The sequence below is a fragment of the Columba livia genome, chromosome 26 (assembly GCF_036013475.1).
Source record: "Columba livia isolate bColLiv1 breed racing homer chromosome 26, bColLiv1.pat.W.v2, whole genome shotgun sequence".
Classification (NCBI taxonomy): Eukaryota; Metazoa; Chordata; class Aves; order Columbiformes; family Columbidae; genus Columba; species Columba livia.
The window spans coordinates 2,685,884-2,705,166 of NC_088627.1; the positions used below are offsets into that span (position 1 = coordinate 2,685,884).

Below are 19,283 nucleotides of genomic sequence, written 5' to 3' on the forward strand. Positions count from 1 at the left end.
AGAAGAGCTTGGCAGCGGAGTCAGGAAGGGCCCTGGGTGCGTGTTAAAGGTTGGCATTGCAGACACGTTCAGAACCGGAGCTTCCACCACCACACGACTCCTCAGGGGCTCAAGGTACTCACTGAATTATGTTTTCTTTTCCTTTTTGCCAAGAGACTAAAAGGGAGCGAGGAGAAAAAAAAAACCACAAACAACTATTTGTTTGTCTTGTCTAATTTAATTTATGTTATTCATCAAATAGACAGGTTATTTGGGAAACCAGATGGATCCAGGCTAAAATCATCTGTATTTCCAGCGTGTGGGAAACTGTCCGAGCGGTCACACGAGAAGCGTGGGGTGTGTTTGGTGCGCGATGCTCACAAGGGCGGCTGCGCCTTGTCTGTCCTGGAACCTCCATCGGTCATCCCGGACCCCATATGAGCGTTAAAGGACAAAAAGCCCCCCAGGCACCCGGGTAAGTGTCCAGGTCGTGATTCTTTACCTCCCTCGTTAGCTGGGGTGGCATTTCTAGGGTTTGGGCCCGTGGAAATATCCTATAGCGCAGGTGACGTTTGCAACTCCTGCTTCTTTTCCTTTGGGTTCTGCGTTATTACAGAAGGAAATGCAGAAGATGGAGCAGCAGAAACAGGCAGGAATGGCCCCAGTCTAACTGAAATAGAGTAGGCAACCCAAAAAATACAGAAATACTATATAAGAATATAGGAAAATGAAAACGAGAGCTCACTATTATTAGCAGGTGAGCGCTTTCCTCACTGAGAAGCAAGAACCAAGAGCAGAGAGAGAAATAAAAAGCCTTATAGGACTGATGGTGGGAAGGCTGGGTTTATTAGGTGACCTGTAGAGCACGAGTCTCATTCTGTATTTACTAGTCATTAATATTAATTATAACATTGCACGTGCTCCGCGTGGACAGATGTTCAGTCCTTGGGGGTTATTATTTTCTCTTGTAGCATCCAGAAGCCAAATTTATGGCCAACTCCAGCGATGCTTCTCCAGGCAGCAGAGACATAAACCAGCTGTAATTAAAGAAAACACCACGAAAGATTGCACCGCAGAGGGGAGGGGCAAGAAGCAAATCTTACAGCTTTGCAAGAGATTCATTTTATTTTCATCTAATTCTTTTCCCCTGCTCCTCAAGGCTGCTTCTCATGCAACGCGCTCTGTGCTGCTTCCCTTACAGTAATTTTTAATGTTTGACAATGTGCGTGGTGCCGCAGGATCAGCGCCCGAGAGGTGAGTTCCCTTTGGAGGGCGAGACGTGCGCGTGTTCGCGTGTGTCCTCGCACCCACCCAGCATCCCCAATGCCACGTTTTTCCCGATCTTTTGCAATTAAACACAAGATTAGAGAAAAGATAAAAGGGTTTTCCTTTCTCCGTCTTGCTCCCCAGCCCAGCAAGCCTGGAGGTGGCAGTTGTGGGGTGGCTCACCGAGTGTGTGTGATCTTTGGAGAGGAGATAACGGCTTGATAACGGCTCCCGAGGTGCTGCTGCAAACAGCCCCCAGCCCAACCTGTAGCCCCATCCCCTTCTGCTGGGACGGGAAAAGGCAAGAAAGGAAATGTTAGACGAGGTCCACGCTGTTGGCAAAGCCCCCATCAGACCCAGCATCACCAAGAGCCACATCCTACGGGGGGAAGAGCGTCAGTCCCAACATCTGCTGGGCCGTTGTTTGTCTCTTGTTCCCATTCCTGCTCTCCCTCCTCCTCTCCTTTCATCCCTCCAGCTGCACAGGCCTAAAAATAAGGCTGGAGCTGGACTCGATCTGCTTGTCACCAGCCCTTCGTCATCCCGGGTGTGGGGACGGTACCCGCTGCTGTCCAGGGGTCCCCATGGGTCCCTGTGCTCAACCCTGAGCATCTCCTGGGCATGGAGCAGGACAAGCATCACGTTGGCACTTCCCCACGTCCCCCCGCTGCTTCCCCAAGTCGCTATGAATAAATCATTGTTTTATAAAAGAGAAGCAGCTGCTTTTTTTCTTCTTCTCTTTCTTTTTGACGCTCCATCCATCCCCACACGAGCCCTTTGGCACATGCTCGAACGCAGGAAGCCCCATTGAGGCCCCCGGAGCGCAGCAATTGATACACAGAGCTCCCCAAATCCTATTCAGGGGCCGCTTTTCTGCACGAGCAGCCTCTAACCAGCTCATTCACTGCTCTTTTTGTGCCGGGGTTAAGTGGTTAAGTGTGTGTGCAGCCCATAAAAGGCCTTTACTCCATGAAAAGCTATATTTACATTGTAATCACCAAAGAACTGTTTAGGCAGTCAATAGCCGGGATGGAGAGGGGCGGTGGGGGCTCAGCGGCGTGTCCCCCCGCTCTCCCGCTGAGCCCCCCGCAGCAGCACATTTGTGGGATTATGTCCCCCCGCGCCAGCTGCCGGGGGGCCGTGAAACCAACGCTCTTTGTCTGGGGCTGGGGACAGCACAGGGACCCAGCGTCCTGCATCCCGGTGGCCCTGGGATGGCACCCTGGGGTCCCACTGGTCTCAGGGCTGATCCCACATATTGGGATAGGAGCCTCTGTCCTACCACTGACCACCCTGTGCAAAGGGACTGAGCCCCCGTTACCCCCTCATTAACAAATCTCCCCTTGTTATCAGCCAAGGCCTTCCCCATACCCTTGTGTGTGAAGTGCAAGCTAAAATTATATCACTTTAACAAGATTAATTGAGCACAGCGAAGAACGGCGAAAGCCAAATGAATTCACCGAGAGCGAGGCAAGGGCTTCCCTTTCCACCAGGAGCAATTTCCACGTAATCAATTAGATGATGTTCCAACTGATAACCCTGGTGGGGAACACCCCTGTTCTCCCCACACGGGTGTGAATATTCATCACGGCTGTACCTTAAGAGTAAATACAGTAGAAATCCCCCCAAATTCCCCTGCAAACACCCACAGGGTTTGCCCAGGAGGGACCAGCACTGGGGTGGCCAGTGGGGAGGGAATGGGGTGGGATGGGATGGGGATACGGATGGGGATGGGATGGGGATAGGGATAGGAATGGAATTGGGTGGGGATATGGATGGAAATAGGATGGGAATGGAATGGAGATGGGGATGGAGGTGGGATAGGAATGGGATGGGATGAGAATGGAGGTGGAGATCAAGGTGGAATGGGGATGGAGACGGGAATGGGGTGGGATGGGATGGGGATACGGATGGGATAGGAGATGAGAATGGAGACAGGAATGGGATGGGATGGGATGGGATGGGATGGGATGGGGATGCTGCTGCTGCCGGCCACGTGGCAGATCCCTGTTGGGATCAGTTGCAAACTGTGCTGATCGCACTGCAAACCGCACAGGGTGAGATGGCCACAGCCCATGGGACATTGTCACCAAGCCCTGGGGAGCTGCTGGGGACGTGTGTGCACCAGCACCAGCCCGTGGCCCCGCATTGCTGAGCCGCTCGCATCACCGCGAGGTTTGGTTTTCCCTCTGCTTTGGCTCCTGCCCGGATTTATCAAAGGCTCCGGAGCAGCGAGTGCCCTTCCTCCCCCGGCCACGCACATTGTTCAAATTAGTGCCTAAATGAAAGGATATTGTTGGTTCCTGTTGGGAGATAATAACCTCGGTAGCGGAGGGAATTTCACCCATGCAGAGAGAATTTGCCGGGCTGCTCCCGCCAGGAGAGCCCCACGCCGGGGTCCGTCTCGCCGGGACCCAAACCGGCTGGTGGGAACGGACCCGCCAGGAAGCGGGGGTTTGTCTTGGCATGCTGCTCTAATTGCTGAAAACTCTGCTTTCTGACCTCAAAAATGTGCCACCGCTTCCCAGCCAGCACAGGGGCACCTGTGGCACGGTCGGATCGGCACCGAACAGCAGCAGCTGCCGCTCACACAAGTGCTGCTGTTCCCAAATGCTCTGGGGTTTGGGTTTTCCCTCTTGCTTTTCCATCCTTTTCTCATGGCTTAGGGACATTTAAACCCCACGTCGGCCATGGAAAAGGACAAAAGAGGAAGGAAAAGGAACCCAACCCTGGAATTCCAGCGTTTCTATTTTTATTAAAAAGTAGAGGATGTCAAACATAAGGAAAACGTCCTTTTCGGTTTAAAAGGCGCCTTCTGCTTCAAAGGCCTTTTCTGCTGGGGAGATCCTGCCCGGTACCAGCACAGACGGAGCGATGCCCCGAGCCTTGGCGGGATGTCACCATCAGCCCCAGCAGTGGCAGCTCCGGCAGGTGCTGGTGGCACCGCACGGCTCCCGGTGACACGGGGTCAGGACAGGGGGACGAGGCAGTGGGACCCCCCCAGGACCCCAGACCCACACCCGGCGTGCAGGGCCGTGGGCCCCGTCCCACCTGGCTGCAACGTGGACACTCGTTTAATTGTACACTCAGAATTTGAACTTTTTTTTAAGCCAGTTTTGCTCTGATTGAATTTTAGCAGATGTTTTGACTTGTTATAGTGGAAGGGGGAACTGAGGAATAAAAAAAGTGGGTTTTGATTAGAGTTCTCCAGTGGGGCAGTTTCCACATCAGAAAATCCTGACTATGTGCAATCACACATTTAATTTCCACGAACGCAATATAAGACAATTCCTTCAGGTTAGAATCTGTTACAGTTATTAATCAAAGCAGAGTGGCTGAAACGAAACCTTTTATCGAATATTGTGACAAAGGGATAAATTAAAGCATTTATGGAATGTATCAGATTTGTGTCCAAGACTGAAATTTCAAAATCCTGAAGTTTTCTGTGTTATGAGGTCCAAATGTGGAGCCTTTCTGTTGCAGGACAAGTGCGTGGCAGTTGGGGGGGTGCAGGGAGCTGCCCTGAGCCTTTCATCTGCAGGGAGGGAGGGGACAGTCCCATCAAAGAAACAAGTATGTACAGAGTGATTTCCATCCCCAAATCCTCACAGACAGACAGTTCCACCCCCTGGTGAGCTTTGGCTGTGGCCAGACCCAAGAAGCCCCCAAGCTGGGCATGGGGTGCTGCTCGTGGCTGGAACAGACATGGGGACCCCAAGATGAGGTGACACCGAGCACCAAAGCTGCCCCGAGCCCCCGGCTGAGGTAGCGAGCACCCATCCCTCCCCCTTCCCCTCCAGTTCCCAAACAATTTCCTAATCAGAGCTTTCTGTCTGGAGTTTATTAGTGATTCACAGGCCAAGAGGAAATGGTGATTTTTGGGTCCCGGGCTGCTGGAAGGGGTGGAGCTGCCGTCAATATTCCCCGTTTGTAGTTCCGCAGCTGATAAACCCCAGAGGAAACGTCTGCGGGACCCCAGCTTTGCGCTCTCGGCAGAGCCCCTCTCCCAAACCAAGATCAGCCCTGGGTTTGGGAGTCGGGGCAGCAAAAAGGCAGGAGGGCTCGGGAGGAGGTTTCTCCCCAAACATGGGGGTTTGGTGAGGGGGTCTCTGATGGGGCTGCATGTCCCTGGGCCAGAGCTGGGTCCCCGTCACCGATGCTTTGTCCCGTCTCTGCTGGGCTCTCTGGCTCTGCAGCCCCTTCCTCCTCCTCCTCTCCCCATCACCACTCAGGGTTGACCCTGAGGCCTGGGAGGGGCTTTGCCCCCCAGTCCCGTGCAAATGTTCTGGCCTCAATGGGATTCCCAGCTCCTCTGAAATCCAATCTGGCTGTGGATTCCTGGCATTTTTCACCAAATACAGCGCATCTGTCACTGCCTTTGAGTCTGATTGAAATATGATTTGTTTTACAGGTAGATGGCAGGGAGTGGGGAGCAGCCCGGCACTGGGGCTGCGAGGCACCCGGATCCAGCCCCCTCCAACCCCTTCCCCTGCCCTGGAGGGGAGTTTTCTCCAAAAATCCCCACGGGAAACGCAGACGAGGGGATGCTGCATGTGAGGGCACCACAGGACAGGGATGGGGATGGGGTTGGGGATGGGGATGGGGTTGGGGATGGGGATGGGGATGGGGATGTGGATGGGGATGGGGATGGGGTTGGGGCTGGGGATGGGGATGGGGATGGGGATGAGGATGGGGATGGGGATGGGGCTGGGGATGGGGATGGGGCTGGGGATGGGGATGGGGATGGGGATGAGGATGCAGATGGGGATGGGGTTGGGGATGGGGATGGGGTTGGGGATGGGGTTGGGGATGGGGATGGGGATGGGGATGAGGATGGGGATGGGGATGGGGAGAGGGCTGAGGACAGAGCAGGGCCAGGCTGGCAGCAACGCTCAGCTCCCACCACCCCCTCGGAGGCCAGTGGCTTTGCCGTCCCCTCCCCAGTGAGGAGCCCCAGCACTCACACAGCCCGGGGTTGCTTTTCCTTCCCTCAGCCTACAAAAATGACCCAACATCTACAAAAATAAGAGTGTTGTTTTATATGTTGCGAGGCCAAGAGGACAAACCCTTTAGAGCATCCTCCTCCTCCCTCCATCAGCAGGACCTGCCAGCACTCTTGGTGTTGAGTTTTGCAGTCCCAAACCCACAGTGTGATGGTCCCGGTGGCTCCTAGGCCCACAGGCCACCTCGGTCCCCAAGCCTCGGCCATGCCAAGCCCCTCGCATCTGGGGACACAGCACGGCCACACTGCCCGGAGCCATCAGTCCACGGCATGCCCTATGGCCACATCTTTGATGCTCGGCTGCGGTTTCCGCTGAGAGCTGCTCCCACCCGGCCACAGGCTCCCCAGGGACCACCCAACACCCCCCGCTTGTATTTACCTGAACATGTTTACAATTACAGCGCTGGCCGAGGAGCCGGTGGCCGCGCAGCCGGGCCGAGTCAGCGGCGGGGCAGCCTGGGCTTGGAGGTCAGCACGCTGTTTACTTTAATTTCTCTGAGAGCTTTTTGGGAGATTTCCCTTCTCCGTTATTAAACTCAGATGAGCCGCTGGGGAGGTTGGGTCGCATGTGGTTCATGGCATTTTTTTTCTTCTGTAATTTTTCTTATTTTTTTTTAAATTTCTGCAATGTTTCACCCTTAACTCTTTCAGGACAGATTCCTCATCTTGGGTGCAAGAGGGGGTCCCACAGCCAGGCTGCACCCAGGGTCCAAGGGACCTGCTTTGGTGGCAGTGGTTTCTGGAGCAGCTCTGGGGGGTCACCCCAGCACCCTTCTCCTCTCTGAGCTTCGAGGTGCACCGGGACACCCACCTCTGAAACCCCAGCGCATCATGTCCTGCGCTCAGTCTTCTTAAATGAGTTTTAATTTCCTGGAGAGATAGCTTTTAATTTATTTCTGGAACAAAGTGGGGGAAGAGGAGGGGAAGATGACTCTGAAATCCATCGCTAAGTCCCCTCCACCTCCAAACCCTGTCTGTCCCCCTGTCCCTGAAGGGATCAGCCCATCCATCCCCATGTCCCCACGTCCCCTCTCTGGCACCCCGAGCTGTCCCTGCTGGCAGCGTCTTTGGGGTGAGGGGCAGCTGAGGGGATGCAGCTCTGCAGGGAAACGGGGCTGTTTTCATTGCAAGCAGCAAATCCCTCTGGTCTGCATCAGATACTGATAATCCAGGACTGGGGCTGCTGGGCTGAACCTGAGCTAAACACGTGCAAAACCAACCCCAGCGAGACTGACCCCTGCACCCAATGCTCCCAGCTCCCTCTGGGAACCCGGCACCCACCCGGCTCCCACCACGGACGGCGCTTGGGGGAGGAAACCCCCAAATCCAGGGGAGGTTCCCGCCAGCGGAGCCAGAGCCCAAGCAGCAGGTCTGTAGCTGTTCCAGCATGTCCACCCTGACCAGCCCTGTGGGAATCACTGTGCTGGGGATGAGTAAACCCAGAGAGGAGCGAACCTGCTCCTGCCCCACCAGCTAAACCTGGCCTGAACCTGGAGTTTGATTTTGCTCATTCAAGTGGTGAAAAGAGCCCGTTTTCAGATGCTCCTCCTCTCAGTAAATGGGAGGAGAAGGTCCCTGAACAGATGAAACTTTCCTCCTAGCTCTCAGTCACAAATATCTTGCTTTGCTTTGAGCACTAACAAGCAGCACCAACAAGTAAACACTTGGCTCAGGGCAGAGCAGAGCTCAGTCCATTGTTTGGACAAACTCTTTTTTCTTTCCTGCCCAACATGTCTTAAGTCGGTTTCTGCCTTTCCTGTGTGACAGGAAGGTTTTGTTTCTTTAATCTCAGGCTTTCCTGCAGCCGCAGTGCCCTGGGTGCAGCTCTCGGTCCCATCTCACAGATTTCTTCTTGATGGAGGTGTTGAAGCCTTGGGGGCTGGAGCAGTCCAGAGCAGGAGAGGCTGCCTAGGGGCCTGTCAGGCAGATGGGAAGTTAAAAGAACTTATTTTTCACTTATTAGCCTTATTCCACTGCTCCAAATCCTTGCAATATCAGGGGGGAAACATCTGCTCTCAGCATTTCTCCCCTACATCCCACCTCCACCAGTCAGGAGCTTTGGAGAGGATTTTTGTCCACCCTGAAAGCACCTCTTCCTCTTCCTTTGGGTGGTGCTGAGTCCTCAATGGGTGAGACTCCCTTTGGGCAGGGTGGGTTGGGTGGCAGAGCCCATGGGGTGATGGTGCTGTGCTCATGCCACGTCCATCCCGAGCTCCCATGGGATGCTGGTGGTGGTCACATCAGCTGGACCCAGAGGGAGGTGAGACTGTCCCTGACCAGGGCAGCTCTGCAGGTAACCGGGGGTCTGCAGCACCCCGGCTGCCCCCACCCCGGCTCCCAGGCCTCACCGCCGCGCATCCCCCCCAGCCCCACAAAGCCTCTTTATCTCCCAAAACACTCATGGTGTTTCATGTGACTCTCAGTGCTGTGGGAGCCGTTTGATGTTGCTGAGCCTTTTCCTTTCCCAGCGCACAGACACCCTGGCTCTGGGCGAGGGGAATAAAGGCCCTGTTAAGCATGGGGTTCCCACCGTCCCCCCCGTCCCCGCGGGAACCTGCTGAGGCTCACGGGACCGACAGCACAGGAAGGGGGAAGGAGCTGGGGTGTCTGAACCCCGGGTGAAACCCACGAGAGATACACTCACATGCACCCAGCCCAGCGCACAGCCCCGCTCCCACCTTGCGCCGGGCGGTGGCTGACGGGAGGCTCCAGCCCGACGCCCCCTGCCCCCAGGAGCCTCTCCCACCCGCGGGCTGACACGGGTGGGAATTTTCCCCTTTCCCCTCTAGGCCGGGCAGACACGGAGGGATTTCCCGCGGGTGCGGTGGCTGCACCCAGCGGCACGGCGCCTATAGAGATGCACAGTCACACATCTGTCCCCAGCGCAGCCCCGGCCCCCCCGCAGCCGCGCTCGGAAGTGCGGCCGTGACGCCTCCCCACGCGGGGCCGCTTCCGCTCCCACCCGCGGCGGCGGCGGCGGCCCGAGCCCGGGGCGCGGTGAGTGCGGGGCCGGCCGGGGGGCGGCGGGGCCGGGGTGGGCTCGGGGGTCGCAGCCGTCCCCGGTTCCTCCTTCTCCCCTTTCCCCGCGGCGGTTTCCCGGCGCAGTGCGGCTGCGGCGCGGGGGTGCGGGGATGCTCCTGGGCTCGGTGCCGCCGGGGCCGCATCCTCCCACGGCGCATCCAGTGGATGCGGATTTACGCGGGTGTCACCCCGATGGCTGCAGCTCAGGGTCGGGGCGGGGGGACCCTCAGGCCTTCAGGAGCCCCTGGCTCTCACACTCCTCTCTCGGGTGCCATCCTTCCCCTGGTAAACAGCACTTGTGGGGCTGAGCTCCCCGTCCCCTGCCCTAGGCATCCTGCACACTGTGGGGTACCACCAGCCGCAGGGCACGGTGCTGAGAGATTGGCCCACGGTTGTACCACGACACGGTGCATGTTCACGGCTCTGCCCTGGGACCCCGGCACTGCTGCAGCCCCTGGCCCACACCCCAAGCCGGGCACACTGCACCCCAGACCTGTTCCTGCCTCTGTGCGGCTTTCCAGGGGTGAAACTGGAGCACTCGATGGGTTTTCCTTTGTGTGATTCTTGTGAGCGTGTCCTTGCTGGGAGAGAGCTCAGAGATCCGCTCTCGCTGCCAATGACCCGGCAAGAGATGCTGGGTTAACCTTTCCTTTTCTGGCCCTCTCTGCTCTCCATCTTGCAGAGAAGGCATCTGCCTGGCGGCATTACTGGTTTGGGTGCTGGTGGAGACCAGACCCGACCCACAGCCCAGCCCAGGGGAGACGGCTGAGTTTGTGCAGAGGAGCCCAGGCACTCTCACCTGCTTAAATGAATTTTATTGCTGCTGGAAAAGCAGCTCTTTCCAAGCAAACCTTTACCAGGATTGAATTAATTGCATATACCATGAGCACAAATGCTGCTAGAGCAGAGTGTGCTGGCTGCATGCCTGCGTCCTGTGATGCCACGATGTCCTCCGACAGGCACCAAAGGGGAGCTGTGAAGGGTGGTTTTGGGTTACAGCTCCCAAGGAGGAGAAATGGGTGCAGGTGCTTGCCCAAACTTCTGCTTCGGGTGAGGACTCACCCCTTGACGATGTTTCCTGGGCACACACTGAGAGCAGCAGCCAAACGCCAGGAAAGGCTGAGCCCTTCTGCCTCGGGCAGTTGGCTTTTGGCCTGGCCCCTGACTGGGCTTCAGCAGTTTTAAGGAGAGGCAAATAAAGTAATATTTTATCTCGCTGTGGCCGATCGCAGTTCTGGTTGTGCCAGCCCACATGCTAAACAGACGCGTTATGGCTCTGCCTCTCTCTTGCAGGCAGGAGACCAGCGAGATGTTTGCCTTCTGCGTGCCCGGCGCCGCGGCGAACGCCCCGTTTCGGCAGGGCCAGGGGGACCCGGCGCTGGGCACGGCCGTGCCGGGGGCCGGCTGCGGGCAGGACTCCAACTCCAACTTCGTGGGAGAGGTGTGTGACAGCAACGAGAACTGGAGCCGGGCAGCGCCGGGGACCCCGCTGGAGGAGAGCTCCAGCCGGAGCGAAAACACCGCAAATCCGTCCGATAATCTGCTGTTATTAACGCAGAGACAGATGGTCCAGGGCCGGCTTAGGGACACCGCCCCAAGCCTGGGCACTGTGCGGCCGTGTCTCCCCGAGCCGGGGGTGCGCAGCCCCCCCGAGGGAGCGGAGGTCGGCGGGGCGGGAGGCCAAAACGCCACCGAGGAGCCAGGAGGGGGATGCGGCGAGGCCCCGAGCTCCCCCGTGGAGGACAACGGCTACGCCAGCAGCTCCCTCAGCATCGACAGCCCCGACAGTGCCTGCGGCAGCACCTGGGACCCTCCCGCCACTGCCCCCCGCCCAGGGACCCCACCCCAGGTAGGGGCGGCTGAGCCCGGGACCCTGTTCCCAGCACTGGCGGAGGCCGTTCAGCACCTCCAGGACAAGGAGCGCTTCAAGGAGCGGGAGAAGGAGAAGCACCACATCCAGCTGGTGATGTACCGGCGCCTGGCCCTGCTGCGCTGGATCCACGGCCTCCAGCAGAAAGTCGTGGACCAGCAGAACCGGCTGCAGGAGAGTTTTGACACCATCCTGGACAACCGCAAGGAGCTCATCCGCTGTATGCAGCACGGCCCGGCATGTCCCGCCGGCGCGGCTGCCCCCAGTCCCTAAGGTGCCCCCAGGGCCGGTGCGGGGCCGGTCAGCAGCATCTCTGTGCTGCACGCTGGTGCTGAGCGCTCGCTGGGCGCCTGCTGCCCGCCCTGTCCTTCCCGTCTCTCTCCAACTTAGCCAAGAGTCCCCAAAGCATCATCTTGATTTTCCCTCTGCATGGGAGTTAATTTTTCTCCTGCACCATGTCCCACCGGTCTTGGGACTGTGGTGTCGGGCTGGGTAGACATCAGGACCTTGGGGTTTGCTGAGCCTGGGATGACGAGGCTCATCTTTTAAATCTAATTGATCTCCTTTGTGTGAGGCTGTGGCGGGACAGGCTCTGAGCTCCCTGTGGGCCTCGGGGCAGCAAAGCTTTAAATGTACCTTGGCAAAGCACTTCAGTGTGTCCTGGGGCACAGACACAAGCCCACCTCACCCCCACATCCCCACCCGTGTGCCCGTTCGGAAACAACCCAGCCACCCTTAAACATTGCTGGTGCTTTCGGTGGGACCAAGGTGTCCGGAGCCGCTTTTGGGTTCACGGCCTAATGAAGCACATGTAGAAGCTTTGCAGATAAGATCTAAACTCATGCAGAGCGATGGGGAGAGAGAGGGAAATAAAAATCACTCTGAAAAGTGACCTCGGAATGCTGAAGAGTGAATTTAAGTGTCAACTGATTTTAATCCAATATATATATTTATTTTTTAGATTCAGTATTAGAGAAGAGTTAACTTAGGTTTTTCCTCGCAGCCAGTGTGTGTATATGCACATCTGTCTGTTGCGGGAGATGCTTTAACACGGTGCATGATCAGGAAGCTGCTTGCGAAGTCGTGCTGTTGGTGTTTGTATTAATTTATCACTCGAAAGCAAAGAGAGTATTTTTTTCTAATCTGCATTTTATCCAGTGAGAACTGCATACAGAATACAAAGAGCAGTCATCAAATAGAGGTTAAAAAGGAGATGCTGTGTTTGTTTGCTGTATTTTACTAAGTGTTAGTATGACATGTATGACTCTATTTAAGTTGCTGATGCAGAAGGAACAGCAGTGGGCTGGTTTCTCTGCCAGCCAAGGGCTCAGCCAGGAGGGGACCAAGGGGACCCATCCTGCCCAGAGTCCTGGGGACACGGCTCACTGGAGGGGTCCTGCAGCACCCCCGAAAGCTGGTGCTGCTCTGGCTGCCGCCGCATCCTGCTCATTCATGTCCAGCGCCTGCTGCCTGTTTTGTGTCCCAGACGTGTGATCGTGGGCATGTTGCGCACCTTAATAAACGCTTTGGAGGTGAGAGAGCTCAGATTTGTTCCTTCATTTCCCTGAGTGTGCTGCGGGGATGCGCTGGAGCAGCAGGTCAGGGCGCAGGTCCCAGCACCGTCTCCCATCCCTGGGTGCACTCATTGCTGTACCAACACCCGCGCTTAGTTCATTTAGATGAATTTCTCAATTTAAAAGGCTTTTTGCTTTCAGAAACAGGCGTGACACCGCTGCCGTCTCCTGCCGTGGGGGTGCTGGGGTGCAGTGTGGGTGCAGGATTGACCCCCTGCCCGGGGACAGCGGGGGGTGAAGCAGGGGGACCAGGTTCCCGGGGCAGCCCCCCCTGCCCTGCCCTGTGGCCCCACAGATGGGGGTGCTGAGGGGCAGCTGGGGCAGATGGGGACGCAGATAAAAACACCTGAGTGTTGACCCAAAGGTGACTTTGCCTCAGGCCTTGCAGAGATTAACTAGAGATGAAAACCCGAAGCTGTAGCCGGCCTTTGAACCTTCCCTCACCTTTTTTCTCCCCCCTCTTTCTTCTTCTCCTTTACAGCCCCCAATGGGTGGGAATTCAGGGATACCATAGCCCCTTTTACAGACTCAGGGTTGGCAATTCCTGAAGGGCAGAGCAGCTGTATTTTTCTGTTCTTAGACCGCTCCGCATCCGGGGCCATGGGGAGGTTTGTCCTCCACTGGTTCCTCAGGACACGCGTGTTCTTGGTTTTAAGTCCCATTTTCCAGAGGCTCCAACAGGTTTAGGGGAACCTGAGCCCTTGGGCCGCCTGCACTCCCAGCCCTGCAGAGCCCCAGCCTTTCTCTGTTTATCTTGGTCAAATGCTTTATACAAATAATTATTTCCAAGGTAAATATTGTGAAAATCCAGATTATTTGCTCAAGAAATGAAAGAATAACTGCGGGAGCACATCAAAGTGGCGGATCTGCTCCACCAGCACGAGGCTTCCTCCTGGGTTATTGGGAGCCCCGAGAGCTGCTTTGTGATGGCCGGTGCTGATTTGCAAAATCATCTTCAGACAGAGGGGGTTTTTCCACCCCCAGCACCGGTGCCCGAATGAGATTTGTGAATTAATTAAAAACCCAACCAACTGCAGGGTGGGGGGGAACAATAAAGAGACGAAAAGCTGAGCCCAGACTTGAGGAGAGACCCCTGGGGAGTGTAACGCTGCAAACCCCCCGTCCCAGTGCAGCGTGGGTGCAATGGGGCTGGGGACAGGGTTGAGCCCCAGGACCAACCCAAGGATGTCCCCAACCTCCAGGATTTCCAGGCTTCAGTAAATAAGGGGTTGGATCTTCGGCTGGTAGATGGATAATGCAGCTGGTGGGGGCTCAGAGATGCTCTGAGTCCAAACACCCGGTTGGTGGGACACTGAGCATCACTGGTGGGGCTGGATGGAGCCACGTTGGGGCTCGTGACCGGCACGAGGGGACGACAAGCGACGGAGCCCGGGGCGTGGGAGCTTGAATTTCCCTGCTCGGCAGACAGGGCCCTTTGTTTTTAAGTCTCCTCTGAAAGTTTATTGTTATTATTGTATTAAATCCCTGTAACAGTGGACTGGTTTTACTGCACAAAGCAAGATTTGGCAAATGTTGCCTTTCTTTGAAAGTTAAAATAAGAGCATTAAAACCAAAAATCAAGTATTTGTGAAGCTTTGTAGGGAAATACTTTACCTTGTAATCTGAATCCATTCTAACTCTTTCCAGTTTTTGTGGTCTTAAAAAAAAGTCTTTAAAAATAAAATTGAATAGCGTGATAACTGAGGCTATGAAAGCACAAAAGAAAATTAATCATCTCGGGCCATTAAGATCCAGACTGGGACGCACTTAAAGCATCCCGGGATTGCCTGTTTATTGTGAATCAGTGACTTGCAGGTCTCATGTTTGGTTTACAGCAGAAGTTCTTCGCTTTGCTGCGGACAGGCAGGGAGAACCCACCGGGGCTGCTCCCCTCTCTCAGCCTGCGCATTTTCCTTGCCCCCATTTGGATGTTTCTCTCTTCCAAAGCTGTTGCTTGTCCTTTCAGCAGCGGCGGGATGGGCAAGACCCCGAGTGCTGGGCTGTGCCACGGTATCTGATGAAAACACAGTTTGAGCCTGCCTTCTTTAATGATTCCCTTTGAAATGTTGTTGCTTCCGCACATCCCCCTTCGGGGTAGAATATTAAGCAAGAGCAACTCGGCTGGAAATTCAGATTGTTTTCGCGTCTGTTTTCATTTACATTTTAATGATAGAGAAATCTTAGAAATCAGGGTATTTGCAGCACGGCTCCTCAAAACAAAAGGGAAAACCATCTCATCTGCAACCATCTCACCTTTGCCCTCTGCAAATGGCACCGGGAGCTGGGGATGGCCAACAACTTTGGGCATGAAAATGCTCTTTGCTCTCTTTTTTGCCGGATGGCAGCGGCAGAGCCCAGCGCTGGGTGCAGCATCGCGGTGAAGGTTTTGGTGCTGGGGAAGGGCTGAGCAGAGGGGGCTCTGTGCTCAGTAGGGTTGGGTGCTGGGTGATGCTCCAGGGGCTCCCAGAATTTGCAGGAGAGGGGGGTGGGGTCCCAAAGGTACCCAGGTCTCATCGCCTGCCTTGGGTGGTGGTCGGGGGGGTTTTCCCGCACCCCACGCTGGCACAGCCCCATCCCAGGCACCAGCCCCACTCCTTGGCTCCTTGGGCTTGGGACGGAGATCCAGACCTCCCTGAGAAAACAGCTGGGAATGAAGATCAGGAGAAGAGAAGCAATAAACTCTCAGTTATTCTTCTGCCGTTGAGGCCAATCAAGCTGCAGAGAGTGCCCCAAGGCCAGTTGTACATCATTATTTCACAGCGCGCTCCCCGTGCGATGCACTGGCTGTCTGGCTGGAGGGGACGCCTGCCTGGGTTGCAGCAGCAGCACTGAAATATCTAGAGCCCTGCAACCATCGGTTTGAATCCCAGAAGCCTCAATGCTGCACTTTATTCCTCCAAGGGGATAATAACCCGAGTGCCACGCGAGCTGCCTGTCTATGAGCATTTGATTGAGGGCTTAAAAACAAAGGTTCTGCTTGGATGGCCAAGAAACACCTACCCAGCCCCAAACGGGGCTCACTGCAAACATCTGCTGGCTCCGGGATGGGGGAGATGACCCCCGGGGCTGCTGCATGTTGGGCCGGGGGCTGCTGGGGACAGGTCCCAGTTCATTTGTGGGACCGCAGCGCCACCAGCACGGACCCTGGGGCTGCAGATCCCGAGCCAGGCTCAGCCCCTGGGGTGGCCAAAACTGCCACCAAGATCCCTGGGGACACTGGGGACCCTGCGTGCCTTGGGAAGCAGAGGGAGGCTCAGGTCAGGGCGGTGGAGGGAGGCTCCCATCTTATCTGTGTTTGGAGTCAAACCATAAACGCCAGCACTGAACGAGCCTGGCTTGGCTGCATTCATGGGCTCTATCTGTGCTTTCCATCTTGGAATCTCCATTTCTCTCTGTTCTGCTGTAATTTCTCCGCTCTCCGCACAGGGCCAGGAGGGACGAGGCAGCTGCCAGGTCCCCAGTCATGGATGGAGGCTGCGTTTTGCACCAGAGCAAAACAAGTACATGCATTTGGTTTTTTTTCAGGCCATCAAGGGCTCATATAGTTTTGTTTTGCTTTCCAAAAGTCTCCTTCCACCTCATGGCTCCCGCCCCGCCCTGCGAGTGGCACCATCTGTATTTTGACATTTGAGCAATGCTGGCGGGCGAGCACCATGTCACCGCGCTGCGCCAGCGCCCGAGCGGCATGGATCTGATAACCGTGCCGGCCCTTTCATCTGCCGAGCTAGGGGAGAGTTTATTTCTCAAGCCATCCAAAAACTTTCCAGGGTGTGGAGATCCCAGATGACCTCCCTTCTCCTTTGTTTTCTCTGTGACAATGAGCAGGCACCAGGGCACGTACACCCCGGCAAACCCACCAAAACCCAGTGGATAAGACAGAGGCACGGAGAGAAATGGAAACTTTTTAAAAATTCATGAAAAACGAGGAATACAAAGACGAATTAAGAGGAGCCAGTAGCATTGGTCTGAGTCTGTTTGGTGTTGATACTGTGCAGAATTAAGCCACACTGGTCTTTCTTGTGGCCAGAGGGTAGAAAAAGGGCTCCCAGTGGAGAGGACCCAGCCCAGCACTGGCGATGCTGAGCGGGGATTGATAACCCGGCGCGGGGGGAGCGGCGCTGCCGATGCTGCTCTGGGCCCAAAAGCTGCGTTTATCCCCGCGATAGCAGCCCAGCCAGCGCTGCGGGCCTTGGGGGTAAAAAAGGCTTAAAAATCCATCCTTCATTCATCAGGCAGCTGAGACAGAGAGGGGGAGGAGGGGGAGGCAAAAATAATGGAGAACGAATGGAGATTTGGGGGCAATGCGGTGGGGGGGGATGCCGTGCCACAGATTAGGGGCTCAGCCCTGCTCAGTCCTTCACCCCCAAACCCAGCACAGGCAGGAGCATGGGGGGGAGATGCCCACCCCATGCTGTCCCCAGGAGGGACATGGCTTTGAAACCCAGCTGAGATGTCACCTCCCAGTCCCCAAATAACATCCCACCCCAGTCTCTGAGCCACCTGGGCCACCTCTGTGGATGCTGGCAATGGGGCAGCAATGGGCGCTGGGGTCCCCTTGCCCACTGTCCCCCCTGTGCCCTGGCGATGCTGGGTGGCTATCAGGAATTTTGCAGGCAGGGCGAAGGTTCATCAGTCACTTCTCATGGAGCAAATAACACGATGTGACAGCGAGAGGCTGCTCAGCGTAGCTCGGAGGGGATGCTCGACTCTCCTGCGCAGAAAGAAACCTGCCATGCGGAGACGATGCTGCCTGACAGTGTGGGCAGCGGGCAGGCAGGGGCTGGGCAGTGCACCGGGGTGTCTCAGGCTGGACATGCTCATTGCCAGGACACACTGACCCTCTGGGGAGCAGCCAGCCCCCCAAAACATGGTGGGGAGGTGTCTGCTGCCAACACGGGCTCTGCCCACAGCCCCCAGTGCTTTGGGATACGTTTGTGTCAGGGGTGGCTCGTCATGGAAAACTTTCAAAAGGGCTCACTTGGGTTGCACACTGGAAGAAACCCAAATTTTAAAACCTTGAACATTTGATGTAACAGTTCTTGTACCCTGGCCAGCCCCACTTCTGAGCCCACCGGCTGCAGGGCCAAAAGGGACCGTGATGAGAATCAAACGTGATGTCTCACCCAGAACGGGCCAAAGAAACTCACTCAGCACCTTCTCCACCAGCTCCACGATGTCTGACAGCAGCATCACCCATGGGAAAGCATCCATCGTCTCAACAGCTACAAACGGGGCCTTGGGCATATCAGTTAACGTCTCACACCCTCCCATGTTCAAAATGGGGGTGACCATGGTGGGTCTAAGAGCAGATGTAGACATCCCCCTCCCTCCTCCTCTTTATGGGAGCAGACATCTAAAGTACATTTGGGAACCTGCCGGACCCCAAGGAAGGGACTCTGTGGGTCACCCAGTGTCCGTGCTGGTCGCCACCCCAGGGGCAGAAGTGCCACCACTCACCTTCTCCTGGGTGACAGGGAACCCTCCTGCGAAGTTGCTTAGTGGGGTCCAAAGCATGAGGATTGCACTGTGGAAATAATTCAAATTAGGCATGCGTGTAATTACAGATATTTTATCCAAACAGGAGGAGCTGGAACATTACCGGGTATCTGGGGAATCATCGTGCTGGATGCACAGTGGGAAGCGACGCGGTGGATGGGGGACGGCACAAGGGTTATGACGAGGCCATAGCACCTCCTGGCCAGGGGGGTTCAGGTCCAGAGACCTCCCAGTACCACACTGGGAGCCACTGGGAGAGGCGTCTCCTGCAGCCGGCCATGCTCCTCCAGGCCAGCGCTGCTCCAGCTCAGCTCTGAGCAGGTTTGGCATACCCGGAGGGTTTTCTTTAGCTTGGAACGAGCCCAATCCACCAAATTTTACATGATTTTCTGCCTCTGGCTCCAGGCCCTCCAGAAACTCAGCCTCTTGGCTCGTGCCAGGCGCCTGCCGCCGGCTCCGGTGCTGCCAGATCTGCCTGGAAGCCGAAGTAGGAGCTGTGCCCCGTGTTCTGCAGCAGCCCCATGGCCGCAGGGACAGGGGGGGGACACAGCCGGGGCTATGGGCATGTCCCCAGCGCTGGGGCAGCTGCGGCCGTGCCGCTGCAGAGCATGTTGGAGCAGATTCCCAGCAATAAAGGTGAAATTCACAGGGAGCTTCTCCCAAAATGAAAGGCAGCCCCTGGAGCAACCTTTCCCCGGGAATTACCCTGCTGATTAATCTCTCCCAAAGTGACTGGTGATAAATGAAGCGATTAAGGGACTGACCTGCCAGTGGGGCTGGATTTTTTTGGAGGGGGTGGGCAGGGAGGGATGCTCTCCTCTCTCTCCCACAGCCGTGTTTTGGGCTCTTTGCAGAGCTGACACCTCCTAAATCCTCATCACCGCAGTTCGGGCTGCCCTGGGAGAAAGTCACCTCTGGCTACTGTCCCAGCTTGGAGGAGCCAAGAGGATTCGGGGAGAGGGTGCAGAGCCCACGAGCCCAGAGCAGAGCCTGAGCAGGCACAGGGATGGGGATGCTGCTGCTCTCAGCTGCGTTTGGTGGTCCCCGTGTGTACTGGGGGCTAATGCGTGTGAAA

General features: G+C 56.2%; 1 protein-coding gene and 2 long non-coding RNA genes across 3 annotated transcripts; 2 read left to right on the forward strand and 1 right to left on the reverse strand.

Moving 5' to 3' along the window:
- Positions 1 to 126: 126 nt before the first annotated feature.
- On the forward strand, positions 127 to 3,768 carry LOC110364139 (uncharacterized). Its single transcript, XR_002422704.2, has 3 exons — positions 127 to 454; positions 951 to 1,233; positions 1,390 to 3,768. It is a non-coding gene; the product is annotated as an uncharacterized LOC110364139 (long non-coding RNA).
- On the reverse strand, positions 804 to 8,899 carry LOC135576419 (uncharacterized). The gene is made up of 2 exons (XR_010468141.1): positions 6,627 to 8,899; positions 804 to 1,016 (listed from the first exon to the last, which is right to left on the reverse strand). It is a non-coding gene; the product is annotated as an uncharacterized LOC135576419 (long non-coding RNA).
- Positions 8,900 to 9,092: 193 nt separating this feature from the next.
- Positions 9,093 to 12,674, forward strand: C26H1orf216 (chromosome 26 C1orf216 homolog). Its single transcript, XM_065041503.1, has 2 exons — positions 9,093 to 9,244; positions 10,562 to 12,674. The coding sequence occupies exon 2, from the start codon at positions 10,578 to 10,580 to the stop codon at positions 11,409 to 11,411; it is 834 nt and encodes a 277-aa protein (XP_064897575.1). The 5' UTR covers positions 9,093 to 9,244; positions 10,562 to 10,577; the 3' UTR covers positions 11,412 to 12,674.
- Positions 12,675 to 19,283: the final 6,609 nt, after the last annotated feature.

Coding starts and splice junctions, on each gene's coding strand:
- C26H1orf216 (XM_065041503.1), top strand. CDS start 10,578: ATGTTTGCCTTCTGCGTGCCCGGCGCCGCGGCGAACGCCCCGTTTCGG.